At 37.9% G+C, this 23,567-nt stretch overlaps 1 protein-coding gene across 1 annotated transcript in view; it reads left to right on the top strand.

Annotated features, from left to right (window-relative positions):
* The window catches only part of ZNF804B (zinc finger protein 804B), a 414,614-nt gene extending 392,323 nt beyond the window's left edge, over positions 1-22,291 (top strand). Inside the window, exons 3-4 of the mRNA XM_054726474.1 lie at positions 12,282-12,412; positions 18,667-22,291. Coding sequence (XP_054582449.1) covers positions 12,282-12,412; positions 18,667-22,291 — 3,756 coding nt within the window. The remainder of the gene's footprint in view (positions 1-12,281; positions 12,413-18,666) is intronic.
* Positions 22,292-23,567: the final 1,276 nt, after the last annotated feature.

Raw genomic sequence — 23,567 nt, 5'->3', positions numbered from 1 at the left:
TAAGGACTGTGAGTAATTCTCCTGATCTTTAAAAATGAATTACTAAAAGATTCCTAAGGGCTTGGTCTCATCCACATGTGTCTCGGGGGAGCACTGGAGATAGAAATGAAACTCATACAGAAAAATATCCTTAACAGGTCTCTTTTGATACCCATTCTAACTCTACCTTTTGAAGTATGTCTAAAAGATGAAGATTGATGAAATGTATTTGAGCATTTTTATATGAATAACACTTTTTAAAGATAAACTATAAGTAATGTACATACTGGACCAGTGATTTCCAACTGGTGTGCCCCAAGAATTTTTAAAACATGCAATACCTGACTATTTAGGGGCACTGACCTCTTTCCCTTAGGTCCGTGGTCGGCAAACTGCGGCTCTTTGGCCCCTTGAGTGTGGCTCTTCCACAAAATACCACAGCCTGGGCGAGTCTATTTTGAAGAAGTGGCATTAGAAGAAGTTTAAGTTTAAAAAATTTGGCTCTCAAAAGAAATTTCAATCATTGTACTGTTGATATTTGGCTTTGTTGACTAATGAGTTTGCCGACTACTGCCTTAGGTTGTCAAATTAAACAATGACAGCAGCCAAACCAACTCTAGTCATTCTGTGTGAATAAATCAAAATTATACCTTTTTAAAAAAAAAACCAGTTTGACAAAAACAGTACAATATATTTTTTTGGTGTGCCATATAATTTTAGTAATTAGTTTAAGTGCGCCAGACTATAAAGAATGCATGTTATACATTCTAACACTCTCCACTTTTTCTCTAAGGAAGTTGTGATAATTTTGAAATCCTGTTTCATGAGGAAAAGTGTCTGGGTTTTCTGGCCTAGAATCATTCTTGTGCTTCTCACATTGAAGTTATTCTTTGTGGTCTAGATTAGATGAAATTGCTTTTTCTGATGCCTTAGTAACAAACTATTAGTCTATCAAATATTTACTCAATTCATAATCTTTAATTAATGAATTTTATTTTATTTTCATTTTTTTATTAAGGTATTATATGTGTACATATCTTACCATTGTAATTAATGAATTTTCATTAATCATTCATGAAATGCTGGACTTCTCCAGGCCTGGACATGCTCTCTGCAGACACTTCATGGGAATTACTATTGTTCTAATATGGCAGATGCGTTCTTATCACATGTGAATGTGGAGATGGGTAGTGATGAAAAGCCCTTTGACTTCTACTTAATCAGTCTGAACAGTGATTCCCATTTACTCATTACCAAGGACTTCCATTGTAATTCTGTCAATCATTTCACAACAGTAGTCACTAGAGATACTGATTTTGATATAGTATCAGCTATTTTCTAACCTGATGTAATATGGCTTTCTAAGGTACTTCAGACTTTAGCTCCAAATCATTTTGATAAAGACATTTCCAAACAATGAACAATATACCAAACTGGATAGACTTTCAATTTCATAAACTGAAACTAATAAATGTCTAGAATTTTACATACTTTTTCTCACTTTACCTTACTCTTATAAATAATAGACATTTTATTTCCAACTCACAGATCTTTTCTTTCTCTTTCCTTTGGTGTAGATCAAGTCATGTAACCTCCTATTTGTTTATTTCTTCATTTTTAAAATGAGGTTAATCATTTTGACCTGGTGCATTGGGGTTTTGAACAACATTAATGCCTGCAAAAAATACTCTGGGCTCTATGGATGAAAGTGCAAGATGGGAGGAGTTATTCTGTTTGAGAGAGAAAAGTAGCTAGGCTTGAGTAAATTCACTTCACATGTGTGTTCTGCTTCAGTGACCTTAACGGAGAGCGATCACTAGAGTGGGCAGATGTTCACATGCATGCTCTGACTGGTAAGCAATAATATGAGCCCTGTTATTCTGAACACATAGAGACTCGCTGACCTGCTCAATTTGCCTCCTTATTTATTTATTCACAGCTGAATTCCACTTGCAATGCAAGTGGCAGCATTCTTTTTGGCAGGTAGGGAAATAAAAAATACTTAGTTCGTGCTTTTAAAATGAACCTGAGAAGAAAATTAAATTCCAAATATTCCATCAGTGTATTTTAGTACATATATCTCCATAAGCCTCTTTCACTTATTGCTGACAGAGGATAAAATTCATTGTGAAAGCTGGAGAAGATATGTGAGGACTGCTTTTTTTTTTTTTTCTTTATCTTGACCCCAGCATCAGCCCTTTATTGCATTGCTTTTGATCTTAGCAAAAACCACGGTAGCCTCTCTTCAGGATCAGGAGACCATCTTTTCTGCCATTTTTTTAAAATGCCTTCAAAAAGTACAAAGACATGACCTAGATGTCCCTATTTCCCTGAAGGAAACACTAGAGGTCTACTCTTTTACTCTCCTTTCTGATTGAGATTAATTTTGGTTAGAATTAATACCCAAGGACAAACTTCAAATAAGATTTATCAAAGAAAAGTCTGATAACAAATCATACTTTAACCCCAAACTTACGCTTTTCTTCAGTAGTGACATATGTTCTTAAACTTACAGAAATTATAAATGGTTCAATTAAACAGCATAAGTTATTCCAGACAAGGTGGAGGCAGGTACCCAACAGGCTTCATTTTTCTTCTCCTTTAGAAAATACTATACCTACCAGCTTTGTAAACTGTCCAGATGAAAACCACTCAAAACCCTCTATTTTCAATAAGAATGTGAATCACATGATCTTAATGGCTCCCCATTGCCAGTTAAAAAGAGCTTCTAGCTCTAGCCTGGGTAGCTCAATGGTAGAACATTGGCCAGGGCACCAAAGGGTCATGGGTTTGATTCTTGGTCAAGGGCAGATACCTGGGTTGCAGGTTTGATCCCTGGCCTGGTCCGGGAGTACCCAATCGACATGTCGCTCTCATATCAATATCTCTGTCTGTCTCTGTCTCTCTCTCCCCCTCTTTACTTCCCCTTCCATTCTCTCTAAAAAATCAATTGGGGAAAAAAGTCCTCTGATGAGGATAAAAAAAAAAATAGACAGAGATCCTATTCATCCTGCTTCCCAAAGTTCCATAAAATCTGACTGTTCCTTACCTCTAAACTGTAACAGTTCATACTCACTGAGTAATTGCTGTATGTCAGGTGCTGTGCTCAGCGTTTTACCTTTCCCAGCTCAAATAATTCCAAGAACTATACAACGTAAATACCGACAGTGTGCAAAATTACAAATGTGCAAGCTAAAGTTAGAGACGATTGAGTACCTTTCTCAGTCTCAAATCTAGTGAGTGACAGAGACCAGATGCAAATTCATGTCTGCGTGATTTTAGAATCCCTCTCTTAACACCTTCACTGTGTTGTCTTTCTTCCAAACACGTCTGAAAACCTGACACTTTGTTTTATTTCCCCTGTTGTTAGGTCCTGCTCTCTCTGTCTTCTTCCTCCCTCTCCCAGTGATGTCCGGTCACTCCTCTGCTCTAACCTGTTCACCCTGAGTGCCTGATAGGCAACTGGTCATTGAGCTCCCTATATTCTTTGAATGAAGAAGCAATTTTTTGAAATATATTTGTTTTGCATTGTTCTCAATAAGAGCTGATCTACTATATACCCTCAAAGAACTTTTCCTTTTTGTAACTGGTTTATTTTTTGTTTTGTTTAAACTGAGTAAGATTATTGATAATAATATTACATGCCATTCCTTAAATAAATGTATTTTATTAGATCAGGAGAAGAAAAGAAGAAAATTGAGAAAACCCAAGTTCAAATATAAAGTTGTCAAAATTTGACCTTTGGACTCTTAGAGGTTATCCTTATCTGTCCAGAGTCAAAAAATCCTCTTTTCATTGGACAAATCAACTTTGGAAGAATCTTTTTATAATAGGCATGATCACCTGGTGTAACCTTTTCAAGAAGTACAGTGTTTGTAATCTTTTATTTTTTTCATCAGTTGTGTCTTTATTTTAAAGTTTGTTTTGTAATCAACATATAGGTGGTACTTGCTTTTTTATTCCAAGCTGACACTCACTATCTTTTAATCCCAGTGTTTAGACCACTTACATTTAATTTTATTAGTGATATGTTTAGATTTTAGTTCCTATCTTTTATATATATATATATTATTGATTTTTACAGAGAGGAAGGGAGAGGGATAGAGAGTTAGAAATACCGATGAGAGAGAAACATCTATCAGCTGCCTCCTGCACACCCCCTAATAGGGATGTGCCCACAATCAAGGTACATACCCTTAACTGGAATCCCGGAATCAAACCCGGGACCCTTCAGTCCACAGGCCGACTCTCCATCCACTGATCCAATCTGGTTAGGGCTTTAGTTCCTATCTTGCTATACGTTTTTTAATTGTCCCATATATTTTACCTTCCTTTTTACTTTTTTCTGCCTCCTTTTGGATGAGTAAACTTAATGATTTCCTTTTATCTGCTTTGCTGTTCTATTGGCTAAACACTTTGTTTTATTATTATACTAGTAATGGTTATTGTAGGCATACTAGAGGCCCAGTGCACAAATTAGTGCACAGGTAGGGTCCCTCGGCATGGCCTGTGGGGATCAGGCCGAAATCCGCAGCCCAATGCTGCCTGCTGCTCCCGCTCATCCTGACCCCACTGCTCCTGCCACAGGCTCGTGCCCAATAGGTCACAGTCAGTGGTGCTCGCCAGCCATGAGCCCTGCATCTGGCACCAGTCCCGAGGGGTGTGGGGGGGCTGCCAGGATGTGATCAGCCCTCTGGGTGGGCAGTGGGACGCCCTTGCCAGCAAGGATTCCAGATCCATAACACTGACATTACTTCGATTGTCAGCAGCCACCTGGCAGCTGCTTTTATATCATATATTCCTTGCTGAGTGTCTAGGGAGGGGAAGCGGCTGCGGTGCCGGAGGCCAACTTTCAGGAGGCCGGTGGCGCTGTCAGGATTGTGCTGGCAGCTCCAGTCCATTGGTGCCTGGCCCGTTCTCTGGAGATTGGACCTGCAGGACTACTGAGGGAGTGAGTGGCTGGCGCCAGGCTGGTGGGCCACTGGGACAGGTCCGTCAGCTGAGTGGCGCTCCTGCTGTGGGAGCACACTGACCACCAGGGGAAAGCTCCTGCATTGAGCGTCTGCCCCCTGGTGGTCAGTGCAAGTCATAGCAACCAGTCGACCGGTCAACTGATCGTTCAGTCATTCGGTGGCTTAAGCTTTTATATACTATTATATAGATACTAGTAGCCCGGTGCACGAAATTCGTGCACATTGAAAGGGAATTAATTAGATGAAATATTTTAATATTGCTATTTGCCCTTTCTCTATAATAAAAGTGTGAGAGATAAAAAGAAATGAGTACAATGTATATGAAAATAATACATAAATTTATTAATAAGTAAACAATAACAAAATGATATAACAATAACAAACTGATATAACAATAACAAACTCGTAATATAAAAACAACATTGATGCAAATAATGATTGATAAAGTGATTAAACTTATTCTAATATCTTCCTGTATACCACATTAAGAATAAAAACACTTTCAGAGTGCTTGACTAATTTCCCTTGAGATAAAGTATTTACAGCTTTAACTTTAACGTAACATGCTCTTTGAACTCAAGAGAAAGCAACAGCCGTAACTGGTTTGGCTCAGTGGATAGAGTGTCGCCCTGTGGACTGAAAGGTCCCAGATTCGATTCCGGTCAAGGGCATGTACCTTGGTTGCGGGCACATCCCCCGTAGGAGGTGTGCAGGAGGCAGCTGATTGATATTTCTCTCTCATCGATGTTTCTAACTATCCCTCTCCCTTCTTCTCTGTAAAAAAAATCAATAAAATATTTTTAAAAAATACTTTAAAAAAAAGTGAGAGAGAAAGCAACATATAACTGACCATATCCAAAAATGGGTTCAGGTAGGAATATTCCTACTCTGTCTAGAGTTTGTCCTTGTGATTTATTAATAGTCATCACAAATGCTGGCATAACAGGAAAATATCTTCGAATTAATTTAAATGGGTGGCCAGTGTCAAATGGGGACAAATCAATTCTTGGAATCAGAACAATCTCTCCCTCTGCAGATCCTGTTAATATTTCAGCTTTGATAATATTAGGTTGCAATCTTTTGATAATAAATCTGGTACCATTACAAAGACCCCATTTACTATTAAGATTTCTCAATAGCATGATGATTGCAACCACTTTCAATTTTAATTTATGACACGGCATTCCAGAAGGAGTAATACTATTAAGAAATTCAATAGGAAAATTTTCCTTTTCAGCATCATCTGTTGAGTCAATGGAATCATCACTTAAATAGGCGTGAAAATCTCCATCAAATATATCCAAAATTTCTTCATTTAATTTTTGAACGTGCTCATTTTTTGAACAAAGAATTGCATGTTTAGATATATTTTTAATATTATCTATAGATGTACCATTTCCAAAGATAATAGATCCATTAAATAATAGATCCATTAAAAATCATTTCATGGGGAATTTCAATAATATCCATTCCTAAATGAAAACTGCTATCAAGTTTGCCATCTCCAAGTTTTACTAACCATTCACTATAAGCAGAATCCTCTGATCTCATATTTGTTTTAAGAGACAACTGTCTGAAACATCCCCAAACACTACAGTACTTTAAAACTTATTTGTACTATGGCCAATCATATAGCATGGCAACACAAAAATCCCCTCTGAAAAGAACTTTCCCACCAAATGCAACATTCAAATTAGCGCCAGCGAGAGCTTTATATGTATGGCACGTGTGCGAGTCAAAGTTTATTTTTATATTTCCAGTGCGTTATATGTACCAGTTGGTCGGACGGATGGACAAATGTCGGTCACTTAGCCTTTTATCTGTACAGATTATAAGTCATGATTTTAACTTTTATAAAAATTATCCTTTAATACCTCCAAAGCACAATGAGTAAGAATCTGAAGGTTTATGTGGCTTCTATTTGGTTTCTAGGACAAAGTTCTTTCCTTTACCCACCACTCACTTCTCTCCTTTTACTCTTGAATGTTAATTCCAACATAATTTTTGTAACTCCTCTTGAAAAGGATCCCACCAAGTTTTTGATAGTCCACATGATAAAACTTACAAAAAAATACAGCATGAGACTTTCATTCTCTCACTAAGTTCTTCATATAACTGTAATTCCTCAGCCTCTAAAGAATGAAAAAGGAAAATAAAAGTGCCTTCTCTCATTCCAAGGCCTTTCTCAGTCAGGCAACCACAAAAAGAAAGAATGAGCCTACAATTCATGCCATGTAATCTCTATCAGGCATAATTCAAATCAAATCCCATCATGCAAAGTCTGGGATAATTAAAATGTATAAGAGAACAGTGGTGACCTGGGGGAGAACTTATGAAACCTTGTCTCCTGCTTTTGCTGACTATTCTTTTCGTTATGCTAGACTCCAAGTCCCTATCGGGGACCTGGTCAGATGGCTGTGGGTGCTAACCCATGCCACCTGGATCCGTGATCGGGGACCTGGGCAGGCGGCTGCGGGTGCTAACCCATGCTGCCTGCCCTGGTCCGTGATCCGTGATCGTGGACCTGGTCAGATGGCTGTGGGTGCTAACCCACGCCACCTGGATCCGTGATCGGGGACCTGGGCAGCCTGCTGCAGGCATTAACCCACGCTGCCTGCCCTGGTCCATGATCCCTGATAGGGGCTTTGAGTCAGCTGCTACTGGCGATGGCTGACTTGAAGCCCTTATCCGGGACCTGGTCAGGCGGCTGCAGGCCTTAACCCATGATCGGTGATGGACCTGGTTAGGCAGCTGCCCTGGTCCATGATCCCTGATCGTGGACCTGGACAGGCGGCTGCGGGCCTTAACCCACGCCGCCTGCCCTGGTCCGAGGTCGGTGATGGCGGACCTGGGCAGCCGGCTGCGGGCATTACCCCACGCTGCCTGCCCTGGTCCACCATCATGGCTTGGATCTCACTGGCATGGGTGCTGCCCTCTCCCCCGCCATCTTTGTTGGTTTAACGTGTATATTTGCTACCGATGGGCTGGTGGGCGTGGCTAGTGGGCGTGGCTAGTGGGCGTGGTTGTTGGGCATGGCTTATGGGTGTAGCGAAGGTGCGGTCAATTTGCATATTACTGTTTTATTAGGTAAGATGTCTATTTGGTATTATTTTCTTTTTTCCCAATACTATTCTTTTATATATATATATGTGTATGTGTATATATATATATATATGTATGTATATATATATATGTATGTGTATATATATATATATGTGTGTGTGTGTATATATATATATATATAAATATATATACATATATGTATATATATATATATATATATTATTGATTTTTTTACAGAGAGGAAGGGAGAGGGATAGAGAGTTAGAAACATCGATGAGAGAGAAACATTGATCAGCTGCCTCCTGCACACCTCCTACTGGGGATGTGCCCGCAACCAAGGTACATGCCCTTGACCGGAATTGTACCTGGGACCTTTCAGTCCGCAGGCCGATGCTCCATCCACTGAGCCAAACCAGTTAGGGCCCAATACTATTCTTTAATGTTTCTTACCATATGGGTGTTGAATTCTTTCAGCTTTTTATGTCTTACATATTTGTTTCACATTTTTAACATATATTTTCACTGGGTATAAAAACTTTTTGACAGGTCTTTTATATATATATATATATATATTTTTAAATTAACCCTTTGCACTCGCTTGCTTTTTTCTCGATTCCTTTATTCTAATGCTAACCGTGTCGAGTCACACTCGACATCCGAGTGCAAAAGGTTAAAGATGTTGCTGTATTGTATTCTCACTTGTATTATTTCCAGTGAGAATTATTCTTCCATCTTACTATTTATTTTTCTCTACAGAAATATGTCATTTCTTTCTGAATGTTTTTAAATTTTTCACTTTTTTTCCTGATGTTGAAAAATGTGACTATAAATAAGCTTTGGATGTAGTTTTCTGTGCTTGGGGTTTGTTGAGATTTTGTTGCAAAATCCCCTCCCATTTCTTCAAATACTTTAGTTACATGATTGGTCAAAAGTCACCATCTTTTGCCTACTGTTGGAACATGTGGGAGACAGTTGTGACTGTTTTAATTCATTCTTCTGCCTGCTCTAGCATCTGCATAAGTTCTGCATTGGTCTTGGTTGGTTGATTATTTTTCTTATTTTGGGCTGTTTTCTTGGTGCTTTGCATGCTTGATAATCTAATTGGATATTATATGTTATTAATATTTTCTTATTTTTGCTGACTGTTTTTGTATTTCTATAAATATTATTGGATTTGGTTCTGAAGCACAGCTAGGCTACTTAGATTCAGATCTATTTCTCGCTTTTATGATTTGGTAGGCAAATCCAAATTAGTGCTCAATCTATGATTTATTATTCTCTACTGAAACAGACACTCCCTAACGTCTATACTCCATGCCCCATGAGTATTTTTCATTTTTATTGCTGAAAAATGGCACCATTCCTGACCATATATGAATGCTAGTCACTCTTGCTCTTAATTCTTTCATCTGGTTTTCTCTTGGCCTGGAGTAGTTTCCTTATACACATGCACTGCTAATTAGTATACTGAAAACTTAAGGGGATCTATAAGTAGGTCTCTGTTCGCTTGTTCTTTATTTTTTCTCTTTGCAGTCTTGAGCACTCAGCATTGCCTAAGCCAAATCTATGGCTAGATGTCTTTAAACAAAATTTCTTCTTCCAGTTTTCTGTGTAACTCTTTTCTTTTTCACATTACACTTTTTAAATTGTTAATAGTATTACAGATATCTCCCATCCTCCCCATTTACCTCTGTGTAATTCTTATAAGTATTTTAACTTTGCCAACTTCCTCAACACAACAAATCTTCACCCCCACCCCCTAATCTATCTTAACTTTTCCTATATGCTTCAAAATATCTGGTGTTCATGCCTATTAAGAAAGTCAGTGCTGCCCTAGCCGGTTTGGCTCAGTGGATAGAGCATCGGCCTGCGGACTGAAGGGTCCTGGGTTCGATTCTGGTCAAGGGCATATGCCCGGGCTGCGGGCTCAATGCTCCATAGGGTTCATTCAGGAAGCTGCCAATCAATGATTCTCTCTCATCATTGATGTTTCTATCTCTCTCTCCCTCTCCCTTCCTCTCTGAAATAAAAATAAATTTTAAAAAGTCAGTGCTATCTTATGTAAGTATCTGTTTCACTACTCTGTCTCCCTTGAAGGGAATAACATTGATTTTTAAGTTGCAGTATCTTCATTACATAGTAGGAATGAACAGTATTTGTTGTTGGATGAATGAGACAAATCTCAAACATGTCTATAACTCAGAGATGAAGTGCAGTCCTGGATTCTAGGAGGCTAATGAAAGAAACAGGTATATCTGGGCGTTTCAAACAAGATTCTAATGAGTCAGTGTTGTAAGTAAATGAATTCATTTCCTCTCCAAGGCAATTAATAAGAAATATTTTTAAAATAATATAATGTAAGTATTTTATATTCAGTAGTAACTGAGAGTTTAAAAAAAATCTCTCCTTTTACCAAAATAGACATCTCTCTTTGATACAGTTGAATTGCACTTTATATGGGCTTATAAACTGTGTAGGAAATGTCCCCAAAAGGTCATTGCTCATAAAATAAACTTTCACGCCAAGAACTAGATTATTATACACTTAGAGGCTACAGAAGTGTGAGTAGGAAGTTAAGTAGAAATAGGGATTTTATAAGCCCCTCTCTGCCTTCTGTCCAAGGTTATCCTTTAAGGCTTGGCCTCTCTGTTTATCAACTCCAGAGAACTGTTGATCTTTTTTCCTGATAATATAAGGACCATCATTTTATTCTTGACATTTTCTATTTTTTAGAAGGTTCTGAAATTTTTGCCAAAAATTAAATTCGGATTAACTCCACTGTTCTCCCTGTAGCTGTCTCTAGTTCTATGAAACTCTTGTTTTTTGTGTGCTCAGAATTCTCTCTTTGGAAGACTGGCCTGCCTCCTTCTTCAGATACTTAGCCTAGAAGCAGTTCATCTGGCCACCATCTCCCATGAGCATGTTCTCTTTCAAGAGCAACGCTAATGATCATTCAAGGTCTTGGCCCTTGCTCTGTGGGTGGGAAGTAGTCTACCAGAGAGTTATTACCTCATGATAGCTCTGTGCTTTTTGCTATTCCTGGGAAACATCTTTTATAGCTGATTTGGGAAATGGAAACAAATTAAATGGATACAGATTTCAGGCAGTTTAAAGTCACTCTGTACGGCGTCAGAGAGGCTAATCTTCATATACTGTATACTCTCGATTTAGGAGCAAGCCCCAAACTTCAAGATACTCATTTGATTGTGACGGTTTCTCAATTTGTTCAATATCATTAGATGTGCTTAGTGGCAGATTCTGAAGTAGAAATCCAAACAGGTAATGAGTCTGATACAATTTGAATGTAAGCTGATTGTTTTTAGAGAGAAGATTAATTAGGAGAAGTGGTAGGTTAAATTTAAATTAAGCAAGGCCTACCCTCTATCCTGAGCTTAAATCCCCAATCCTCTGTTTTGTTCTCCTGGATACAATATAGAAAAATCTGCATTGAATGAATATTAACTATCTCCATCAGGGGAAAAAATGAGTTGAGAATTGGCTTCAGAGCTTTGAACTAAATCTTCCACAGTAACACTCTCTTCACTAAAACAAGCTAATTTCATCCAGTGTATTTAATAGCATCAATTTTTAAAAATATTCTTCTTTTTTATATTCTCACCCAAGGATATGTTTTTATTGATTTTTTTTAGTTAGAGAGGAAGGGAGAGAGAGAAACATCAATGTGAGAGAAAAACATCAACCTGTTGCCTCCTGTATGCAATCTGATAAAGATCAAACCAACCCCTTAGGTATGTGCCTTGATCAGGAATCAAACCTACCACCTTTTGGTGTATGGATGATGCTCTAACCAACTAAGCCACCTGGCCAGGGCTAATAGCACCAATTTTTATGAATACGAGTACCTTTTACAAGTGAGAGGGCTGGGAGCAGTGGGTAGAAGAAAATGTGTTCCATAATCTCCTCTCCCTTCATACCCATTCATATAGTGCACATTTTTCCCATTTCTGTTTTTCACAGGCATACACATTATTGCAGTTATGTAGGTAGAATGGTCCTAGCAAGGACTGGGTACAGGTTTGCAGCACACTTCTGTAGTGATTGTGACAAGCTTTGATAAATAACCCGGTTGACAACTACATTTATCTCATAGCAGAGAACAGCACCAAGGGAGAAGGTGCTGTTACTATCCCCATCCAGAAAATCACCTCTGCACATGGGACAACATTTAATAAGGAGCGTTGTGAGAGGAAGAGAATATATTACTTATTTATAGCATCCTTCCTGTTTTCCTTTTTTTGTCCACAGAGACTGAAAGAATTAAAGCAACGGGAATTTGCTCGAAATGTAGCTTCTAAGTCATGGAAAGATGAGAAGAAACAAGAAAAAGCACTTAAACGACTTCATCAGCTAGCTGAGTTAAGGCAACAGTCTGAATGGTAAGAATTAGAGGTATATCAGATTGTTCAAAATTCTCTTCAACCTCTGGGGAAATTTCAATGATAAATTTACTTGGTTCACTGTAACAACATAAACAAATTATAATTAATCAATAGATATGCCTGAGGGCAAATGTTCCTAACAGTTAAACGTTTATAAATTAATTACTTTGGCATCTGATTATTTTTCCTTACTAATATTATTAATTTAATGTGCTCTTTAATGAAATGATCCAAGAATTTTTCTAAAATATTAGCATCTATTATATCCAGTTGACTTAAATGGACCTATATAGCTTTTTATTAATTAAGTTTTGTAATAAAAATTTTTAAACTTATAAATAACAATGCATCATTTTGGTGAGAAAATAAATCTTCTGTACATTTCCCTGTAAATACCTGAGTCTAGAATAAATGATGCTATCATTATCTTGACAAGTAAGATAATTAATACAGTTAAATTAACCATTTAAATTGATAATTATAACAATGATACTAACATTCTCACAGTTGAAAAATAGAAGTTTTACATAAGCTTGGAACTGCTGAATGTTTCAAAGTAACAAGATTGTTACTTGAAACACTATAAAATTTGCAGATTTTAATTTATGTTCATATGAATCATAATGGAGAACATTAATGTATCTAATTAATGTAGCTGACAGCAACCTCGTGAATTGTGAAATTCATAGCTTTGTGCCAGAATGTAAGCCTCTTTTGTGCAAGTGAAAAGCAATATACATGCTAAGTGAAATAAACTGGTAAAAGAAAGACAAATACCTTGTTATTTCACTTATATATGGAATCTAATGAACAAAATAAACAAATGAACAAAAGAGAAAAATAATCATAGATACAGAAAACTGACAGATGTCAGGGAAGGAGGGTTGAGGGTCTGGGTGAAAAAGGTGAAGGGATTAAGCAAAGAAAAAACAAACACAAAATACAAAAAAACAACAACACACAAACTCATAGACACAAACAACAGTATGGTGATTACCAGAGGGAAAGGGAGGTGGGGGAGGCAGACGAGGGTAAAGAGAATATAAATGGTGATGGAAGGAGACAATACAATGTGTTATAGAATTGTACACTTTAAACCTATATAATTTTATTAACCAACGTCATCCCAATAAATTCAATAAAACAAAAGAAAAGCAATATACAATCAACTTGGGAGTGAATGTCTCAGTTATACACAGTGTCCCCCCAACAATGTATACACTAACAGCTGGTAGCTCAATTTTGAAAATGAAATGTATTTTAATAAACACTAACTTTATAATTATTTAAAGTTTGTGTTTACATTTTTGGGACATCCTACAGTACCATAAAATATTAGGCCTCAAATTTGATTATAAAAATATTTATTTTTAGGATTAATTATAAGTAAAAACACAGTACTCAGCTTGCATATATTCATGTATTTATACCTGAATTATCTGAGGTTAGTTTAAGTCATGAAAATATAAAAACATAGTCGTGTTAAAAATAAGTGAGAAATTTGCTATGAAGGAAAAATAAAGGTTGCAAAAGTATGTATCCAGAGGTGAGGCTAATACAAAAGGCACGCTATGAGGTCACAGAACCAGGGCATACAATTGGTACCTAGCTTTGTACTTTAAAATGCAAGAAAGATCTTAAAATATGTTATTTGAAACCATTTTAACTAAAATATTAGACAGTTCTTGTCAAAACAGAATTTAGAAGGAAACATCTAATGGTTATTATGATAGCTTGCAAAAAAAAACAATCTAGGTTAGATGTTAATTCCCGGGTGATTGATTATGAGGGGCAATAAATCAGATTATAAAAAAAGGACAAGGCTAACTACAGAGAGACACCTTTTAGGTAGGTCCTTTAAGGACACACAACAGAAGTCCAAGTAGCTTCAATAAACATAATTTTGATTCTTTTTTTTTTTTATTATGAAAGTTGTCATACTTGTACATTTTTACTCATCCATTCCATATTTTCTTATGGGAAAAGTAGACAAAGGATCAGAGGAGCCTTGATAATGATGATGGTGATGGTGATGATGCTTTTGTTTAAGAGTTCTAAGTTTGCAGAGCTACCCTTTGTCTTCTGAATTAAAAAAAAAATTAAAAACCCACCCTATTGGGGTTAGCTGTTCCTCTGGAAATCTTATTAACTGAACAAATACAAACCTAAACACAACCTCAATAGAGTAGGCAGCCCTAGATCCCCACCTGTTCATATAGTCAGGAAAACAGTAGGTTTTCAGCTTTCCAGATACAGAACTTGGGACTAGGAAAAGTATTTCTTTTCTTTTCTTTTCTTTTCTTTTCTTTTCTTTTATTTTCTTTTCTTTTCTTTTCTTTTCTTCCTTCCTCCCCCCCCCTCTCTCTCTCTCTCTCTCTCTCTCTCTCTCTCTCTTTCTCTTTCTTTCTTTCTTTCTTTCTTTTCTACCCAGCATCTGATCTCCAGATAATTTTTCTCTCTGCTAAGTGGCCTCATGACCTAAGGGAAGTCACTTAATAGAATAATTAAATATTTTCATTTTGGCAGCTGAATTGACAAATGAAAGTAAGAAATAAAATGGGAGGGGGGTCATCTGTATTTACCCTCTCTTTTATAACATTTTTGTCCTTTATTCATAATGAGGGCTTCTGAGTAGGATGATACAGATAAAAAAAGGTTCTTTCATGACCCTATAGAAAAGAGAGGTGAGTTTAATAGTAGTAAGAATATTTGTCTCAAACTGATTTTTAAAATGAAGGCAGAAACTGTTAATGGATCTTATAAAAGACAGTCAACTTTGGCTGTTTCTTGGGTAGTTCAATCCAACTTGGTTTCTCAACAAGACCAGTTATTGTATGCAGAAAGATTCAATGTGTTTGTAACCTTCTATATGTATAAGTTTAAGTATAGTGTAGCTTGATATGGATATTTTCCCAAATTTTAAAAACTGGCCAGTGTGGCTCAGTTAGTTGAGTGTTGTTCCATGCACAGAGAGGTTGCCAATTCACTTCCTGGTCAGGGCACATGCCCAGTTTTCAGGTTTATCCTGTGCATACAGGAAGCAACTGATTGATGTTTCTCTCCCTCTTAAAAAAAAATCAATAAAAACATTTTTAAAAATTATAGGGCCACTGATTCTGAGACTATGAAGTTCCTTATATAAATAATGTAGAACATTAGGAAATTATATCATGTAAAGAAATCATCTTGCTTTGATATGTTTTATTTCCTATTTGGAAAGTATACTTTTTGCACAAGAGAGAATGAAATTATGCATGTGTTGAGTTGCCACAAATTAAAATTTTTGGAAAACTATTTGAATGGACATCTACCTAATAAAAGAATAACATGCTAATTGACCATACCTTTGCGACACCCACCAGCCAATCAGGAGTGAGTATGCAAATTAACCCAACAAAGATGGTGGTTTAATTTGCATACACAGGTGCCCCTCCCCAGCTGCTCCGGGCCTCTGGGCAGCATGGGAAGGTGGAAAGGCGGCTCTGGCCAGAGCGAAGGCACTGCCGGCAGCCAGGGGAAGGAAGGCCCATTCTTGCATGAATCTTCGAGCATCGGGCCTCTAGTTCATTAATAAAAATTAAAGGGCTACCTCTATGGTCACATTTTTATTATAAACAAAAATAATTAGGTAAAAAACAAAAACTGAAGAAAGTTTTATCTAGAGAAGGGACTGAAATCATACATATAGATATAACTATAAAAATTAAACTTTTAATCATATTATAAGGCCACAAACTTCTATTAAAATAATAGAATTTAAAACATCACAAAGATAGAAAATTAGGATTTTCCAAAAGAATAGAAACAGATTGGATTTAAGATAAAAGAAATTAAAGCTTATAAAGCAATAAGATCAAAAGTTTAAAGCACAAAATAAGAGGTACAAAAGATAAAATGTTAAAACTTGTGAAAAAATATAATGGTAAATGTACATTGGATGATAAAATGAACACAAAAATGTAGGACAACAAAAGCCAAATATAATACAAAGAGCTTTAAAAATATTTAAAAGAATATAAAAGGAAGAAGCTTGCACATTAGAAAGATAAATGGTGAAATAAAACTGCAATAAAAAAGAACATTTAGACTAACATAAGTTGAAGCAAGAAAATACACAAAACAGTACAAGCATAATAAGCAAAAATATTATTAAGGAAAATATATAGATTATAAAAATAGTAAAATATCTGCATCATAATGGAATCAGGAGAGGTAGAATGATAATATTTATACACCAGGCTTTTGTAATAATTTCTGTTAAGTTTAGTGCAGATAATATCAGAGTGACTGAAGTTCCTGGAGAAGTTAATTTAATGCAGAAATATAGCTCCTACTTAATCCAAAGTATGGCAACAAATATGGAAAAAGATCGCTTTGGTACTTAGGCAAAATTCAGTGCTGCAGATGTTTTTGCACCTCATCCTTCTATCCCCAGGCTGCAGGCACTTTAAAATAATAATAACTATAATAAACCTCTATGCTTCCTATTTTTTTATGTTTGAAAGAAATATTTAATGACCATATGTATATATATAAAAGCTTAAGTGACCATTACTACTGAACAACTGGAACAACTGGTCGACCAGTTACTATGATGCTCACTGACCAGCAGGGGGCAGATGCTCAATGCAGGAGCTGCCCCTTGATGGTCAGTGTGCTCCCACAGCCAACCTCCCGCAGCCGGCCGGCGGCAGTGGCATCCAGCATCCATTCCTTCCACACCCTGCCAGGTGACTGTTGCCTCATCTCCCAACCCCGCCAAGGCCTTTGGGCCCTGCGCTGGGATGGGGAACTGGGGGTGGGTGGCAGTGGATGTGGCCCCTTTCCCAGGGGTGCTGAGAGCCAGATCCCTCCTTGGGGCCAGCCAACATCCCGTGCCCTATCCCTCCCCCCAGCCAGCAGGCCCCAATCAGCCCAGCCCTGAGGACCCCACCCATGCACGAATTCATACACTGGGCCTCTAGTATCTTATAATGTTCCTCTTCATTCCTTATGATAAAGATGGGTAAATACCTTCTCTAAAGAACATTTTGTTAAAAAAGATTCAAAACGAGATTAATATGATGAACAAAAGGGAAGTTTTTATTACAAAACAGTTACAATAAGGAAAAGAATACAGTTTTATAAAATTTCAAAATTTAGAAGATTGTCTGAAATTATTAAAGACCAGATGATTGCTAAAATTTTTGTTTGGAAATTAAAATTCATATGGACATGGTAAACAACAGATTGAACTTGTAAAATAATCAGTAAAATGGGAATTAAAAACAAATTCTTCCCTGGCTGATTTACTCAATGTATGGAGCATTGGTCCACAGACTGAAGGGTCCCGGGTTTAATTCTGGTCAAGGGAACATTTCTCTGTTGCAAACTAGATCCCAGGCCCTGGTCGGGGCACGTGCAGGAGGCCAACAATCAATAAGTCTCTCTCACATTGATGTTTCTCTCTCTCTCTCTCTCTCTCTCTCTCTCTCTCTCTCTGTGTTTCTCCCCCTCCCTTCTACTCTCTCTAAAAAAAATCAATTGGAAAATATCCTTGGGTGGGGATTAACAAAAATGAATGAATGAATGAATGAATGAATGAAATGCAGCATATGCTATTTAAAAAACAAACAAAAAAGACACAAGAAATTCTTTCTGAACTAGAAAAAAAAAAACTTAAAACACTAGAATACTGAGATAAATAATAAGATCTAAAACATTTATTTAGGAGAGCCAATAAATTTAATATATAATTCTAGGATAAGAAATCAGAACAGGGAAGATGGAATAATCAGAGAAATATGAGAAGTGTCTGAATGCTAGAATTTAGAGAAAAAAACAAATTAAAGATACATTTTGAAAGTGACAACTCTAGTTAATGTCTTATTTAATCTGAAAGCACTGATTGGAAAACTCTTTGTGAAAGACTATTAAATCTATATCCCAAAATTTATTGATGCATTCTGGAGGACATAGATTGTAATATAAATGCAATACTTTATTTTCTTGTGTGGCCCTGGCATAAGATATTCACATGCTACTGTTTTTTGCCAATTTCAAAAAGAATACACTTACATGATGCACTTCAGAAATAGCCACTTTGAAACATAGATATACTGAGTTATAAGTGCAGTGAAATGGTTGTATTACAGCAGGCAGAATTCACAAAGGGCAGCATAACCCATCATAGAAACACTATGAAATGTTCACACGTGGATAAGATTTCAAATCCAGTATCCTAATCATTTTGATATTTATTGTATTTACAGTGTTTCTGGAAATGGACCGGCATACAAAGCCCCCAGGGTAGCCATAGAAAAGCAACTGCAGCAAGGCATTTTCCCAGTTAAGAGTGGCAGGAAAGTGTCATGCCTGAAGAGTGCCCCTCTCCCTAAAGGAAAGAACCTCCCCAGGAGCATTTCCGAGAAACAGCGGCCTGCCGTGCCCAACCGCCACCAGTTACAGACAGACAGACTTTATTTGTTTGGGAAGCGGGTGCCACAGACATCGTCAGATCTCAGTAATGCAAATCACCGGACAGGAGTATCCTTTTCTTTTTCCAAAAAAGTACACGTAAAGTTAGAGTCTTCAGCATCGGTCTTTAGCGAGAACACAGAAGAAACCCACGACTGTAACAAGCCACCCACCTATAAAACAAAGCGGGCTGTGGAGCAGTGCAAGTGCTGCGGGTTTGCAAGCGCAGGGGCACCCCTCGCTAGGGAAGAAGCTAGAAGGAGCTCCTCAAGCCATCTGGAAGGTGTTTCACGCAACAGCTCTCAGCTCCTGCAAGACAAAAACGACTCCACTGGAACAGCAGGAGACTCGACTGGCATTCCCGCTTCCTTCTCTAAAACTAACACTCATCTTTCAGCTGTGGATTTTCCTCCTTCCAGTAGAGAAAAGGAAACTAGAAAAGCATTGAAAAACCTTTCAGAAAACGGCATTAATCATGCATGCCAAGCAAATGCCTCCTTCAGCCCACCAAACGTTTACAAGCACAGCGATGCCAGGAGGTTTGAATGTCTGGATGAGTTTCCATCGTTAGAGCCAAGTGAGCACAAGAGCCCAATGCATCTGAGTTCCAACTCCAGAAAGAAGAGGCAGAAATCCGCAGATGAAACAGAAAGAGTTAGCAACAACGTGCAGAGCATCCTCAGAGAAGCAAGGTCCCGTGGTGTCAAGACCAAACCGTTGCCTTACCTGCACGTACGAAGCAAGGATGGCCACACCACTCTCCAATGGCCCACAGAACTGCTGCTCTTTACAAAAACAGAGCCCTGTATCTCTTATGGCTGCAATCCATTATATTTTGACTTTAAGATTTCTCGGAACACGAAGGATGACCATGAGCCAGAGGACTTACAAACAGAATTGATGAAGGAGCCCTCGGAAATGAAGACTAAAATAGAGAGCCGAGTCTCAGGTTTAATCAAAGGCCAACGCAGACTGATCCAAGACGATAACAATCAACCTCTGAAACCAAAGATGCTGACAGCTAATCCAGATTGGGAAAATGTCCAGAGAAATTGTCATGGGGGATCCAGTGATTCTGAGCCAAACACGAGTGAACACAATTTGAGTGCCAGTGATTTAGAAACGAAAAACCCTGAAGTGCCTGCTTACCTTGATATCTCTCTGAAGAATTGTGTAGGAAACAATAATAATAGTGATCATGAACTTGAGGAACCTTTCAGGGCCCATTGGCAAAGCTGCCAAAGGGTAGTTCTGAACGATGCACACGAGGGCCTGCCTTTTGCTCCTTACATCCCGAGGACTAAAAAACATAAGCGGGTTCCCTGTGATCCTCATGCAGATTTTGAAGATGCAAATCAATCCACCTGGAAGACTAGTCCTTGCACAGTAGGGGGTCACAGTGACCATGGGCAGGACTTCAGTGTGATTTTGAATAGTAACCACATCAGTGTGACCAACAAGGTGCCTGGATGTAGAACCCAAAATGACATGAGAAGCCCCCCAAAGGTGTCTCTAGAGAGACGCCCCAGCCCTTCGGAAACATCCCCGGACAGCACGTCCAGCCTGAGAAGTACTTGTTCACGTCACAGGTCCAGAGGTCATGGCAGAGGTCAAGTGCTCTCCTTTTGTAAAGGAGAACGCAGCTCGGTGAAACGGCACAGAGAGAAATGCCGACAGCACGGCTGCCTCTGCTTGTCTGGTGAGAGAGCCAGGAGTGGCTGCCTGCAGTCTGAAACACAGCGAGATAAGAACGGCAAGTTGTGGGAATCCTTTAAATACGAAAAATACTCAAAGCACAGATACGGTCACTGTAGGGAAAGATATAAACTGCGCAAAAGTCAACCACAATTTTCAGGGCCCAAATCCAGGAGAGTCACCCAATGCGATGCCAGCTCCCCGGTTTTCTGTGCCGGGAATAGTGGAAGGCCATCTGAGTGCCAGGGACCTCAGCACAGCCGGTTGGGCTCTTACTCCAGAGAGAGAATTGATCACTTAAATAAAAGTGAAAAAAGTCAGCAGTCTTTGCACAGCCCTCACATTTGTGATCTGGGAAACGTAAAATCCATGCAGCATAACTCTGGGAAAATCAGCTGTCTTCGAAGGAACTGTTCCAGCCACCTCTCAGAAACCACAGAGTTAAACCTTACAGGAGGGGAGGAGACCTCTGTGACAGCCAGAAGCCTTCTAGAACGAGTTCAAGCCAAGAAGTGTCAGGAGCAATCAGCTAACGTTGAGGTCTCTGCAAACAGTTGTACAAATGAATTCGAGCCTCATTCGCAAATCCAATGCACAATTCAATTTACACCACCAGGTGGTCACAGACCAGCAATGCCTTTGTCTGAAAAAAGACGAACCCCAAGTAAACGAACAAATGACAGTGCAATGGAAAGAACTATTGAGACAGGCAAAATCAGCAGTTCACAGACAAATAACTTGACTGTTTTAGTAGACACTGATTGTGATCACCATCTTTCCAAAGGTATAGTTCACATAGTAGCAGAGTCTCAGTCACCGAACACGAAAAAGAAGCCAACAACAAAAGAACCATCAAAACCTTTTGCGAGTGAAGTCCAGCCTTTTATTCCAAGCTGTGATCCAGTACCACATGATTTCCCTGGTGCTCTTCCATCTAATAGATATGCTGGTGTTACTGATCCAACAGAGACCAAAGAGGACCAAATAAACCCAAACTTGCAGAATGTAAGCATGCACACCAATCATGCAGAGGGGGATATGAACCCTTGCTATGACAGAGCTATGCAGAAGCATGACAGATTAGCAGAAGAATTAGAATTGTGTCATAAATCTCTCTCTCCCCCTTTAATTCAACAGCCAGTAACATTTTCTCCTGAAGAAATAGATAAATATAAGCTCCTCCAGCTACAAGCCCAGCAGCATATGCAGAAACAGCTCCTAGCAAAGCATCTCCGGGTGTTGCCTGCGGCCTCAGCTGTGCAGACAGTCCCAGTTCACCAGCACGCTTCCTTCACCACCATCCACCACACGTTCCTGCAGCATTTTGCTGTTTCAGCTTCTCTACACTCCCAGAGCAATCACCTCCCTATAGCTCACCTGCACCCTCTTTCGCAGCCACATTTTACTCCATTTACATTTCCTCCGCTGACTCCAGCCCTCATCCCTGCACACCCCACTTTCATGGCGGGTCATCCCCTACATTTAGTCACTGCCGCCCCCTTCCACCCATCTCACATAGCACTTCAGCCCCTGCCCCCGGCAGCATTCATCCCCACGTTGTTTAGCCCTCACTTAAACCCAGCCACAGCTTCTATCATCCACCTGAATCCTTTAATTCAACCAGTTTTTCAAGGTCAAGATCTTTGCCATCATTCTTGCTCCAGTCAGATGCAACAGTATAATGGAGTGAAAGAGGCCTTAAATGTGTCAGCGCACTTGAACTAATAAGTATTAAAGCCTCTTTGGGGGATAAATAAAACAAATTGTCACTACCTACAAAATGATACATTTAAAGTGTTCTATCTGATTATTATCAGATTTAAATATTGCTGCCAATTTAAAATGTGACCAATATATAAATATGAACTGAATTGCCAATAATGAAATAGGAGCATTTTTAGAATTTCTTTTAACTTGTAAAAATAATAGGACACATTTAAAACAATTTTATGGAAAGAGAGAGGGAGAGTGTTTAAGATCCCTTTGAATGAATTCTCACACAGGATTATAAAATGGTAACAGAAAACATTCAGGCAGGTTATTAATATTACAAAGAAAATCAAATGGAACATAATACCATATGATACAGGTGTTGGTTGAGTGTGTGAATGAATGAATGGGCATTTGGTTTTATTTATCAGATAATAATAAAAGGCCAGTAAAATGAACTAATTATTAAAAATAATGATTTTATGGCTAACTATTAAAACTTTCTATCCATATAATTGTTTCAATCAATAAAATCTTTGTTTTCAAAGGAAATAAGATAAGGCAAGACATTATCTGATTAATTAAGAGTAAAAACTACTCTTCAATGACAAACCATCTTTACACAGATTACACTTATAATATTGAATTTCTCTGAAAAATTATGCTATCTTTATTTCACACACATTCATGTCAAGATAATTTTGTAATTGTAAGAATCTCCAATATCTAAAATTTAGAATGTTTAATTTTTGTATGAGAAAAACATATAACAACTATCATTAGTATTTGGTAATGTGAAATAAAATGTACTCAGAATAACATTTGAATATATTGGCCAATCTTTTAAATATTAAAGGGACTAAATGTTATATTTTCTTTATTCTTCTCAGAAATGTTACTGTGTTCAGCCACTATATGTATAAGTGGAGAAGTAAGGGTTTGGAAATGTCAGAATTTTTACATGCTATTTACTGGAAAAATGTTAAAAATAATTTGGTGTGTTTTATTCAATTGCCCTAGATATTTATAAAACAGTGAATGATAATGAGTAAAATCATCATTCATGTAATTTTGCAAATGATTTTAAATATTCATTCAAAATGTTTCTGGCTCACAGAATTTGCATTTCTTACGTTTATGTTTCTGAATGGCCCACCAGATTGGTTTATTATTTTATATTCTTAAAATGAGAGAAAAACTTTTATGACTGTACATTCCCCGTAAGCACAGGTTTCAGAAAAAAATCAAACTGAACAGAAATGGAGGTCATCAGTTTTGTGCATTGTGCTGC

Source organism: Eptesicus fuscus, chromosome 14, assembly GCF_027574615.1.
Source record: "Eptesicus fuscus isolate TK198812 chromosome 14, DD_ASM_mEF_20220401, whole genome shotgun sequence".
Classification (NCBI taxonomy): domain Eukaryota; kingdom Metazoa; phylum Chordata; class Mammalia; order Chiroptera; family Vespertilionidae; genus Eptesicus; species Eptesicus fuscus.
Note: the sequence above shows the minus strand (reverse complement) of the source record. Positions and strands in the feature narration are given on the sequence as shown.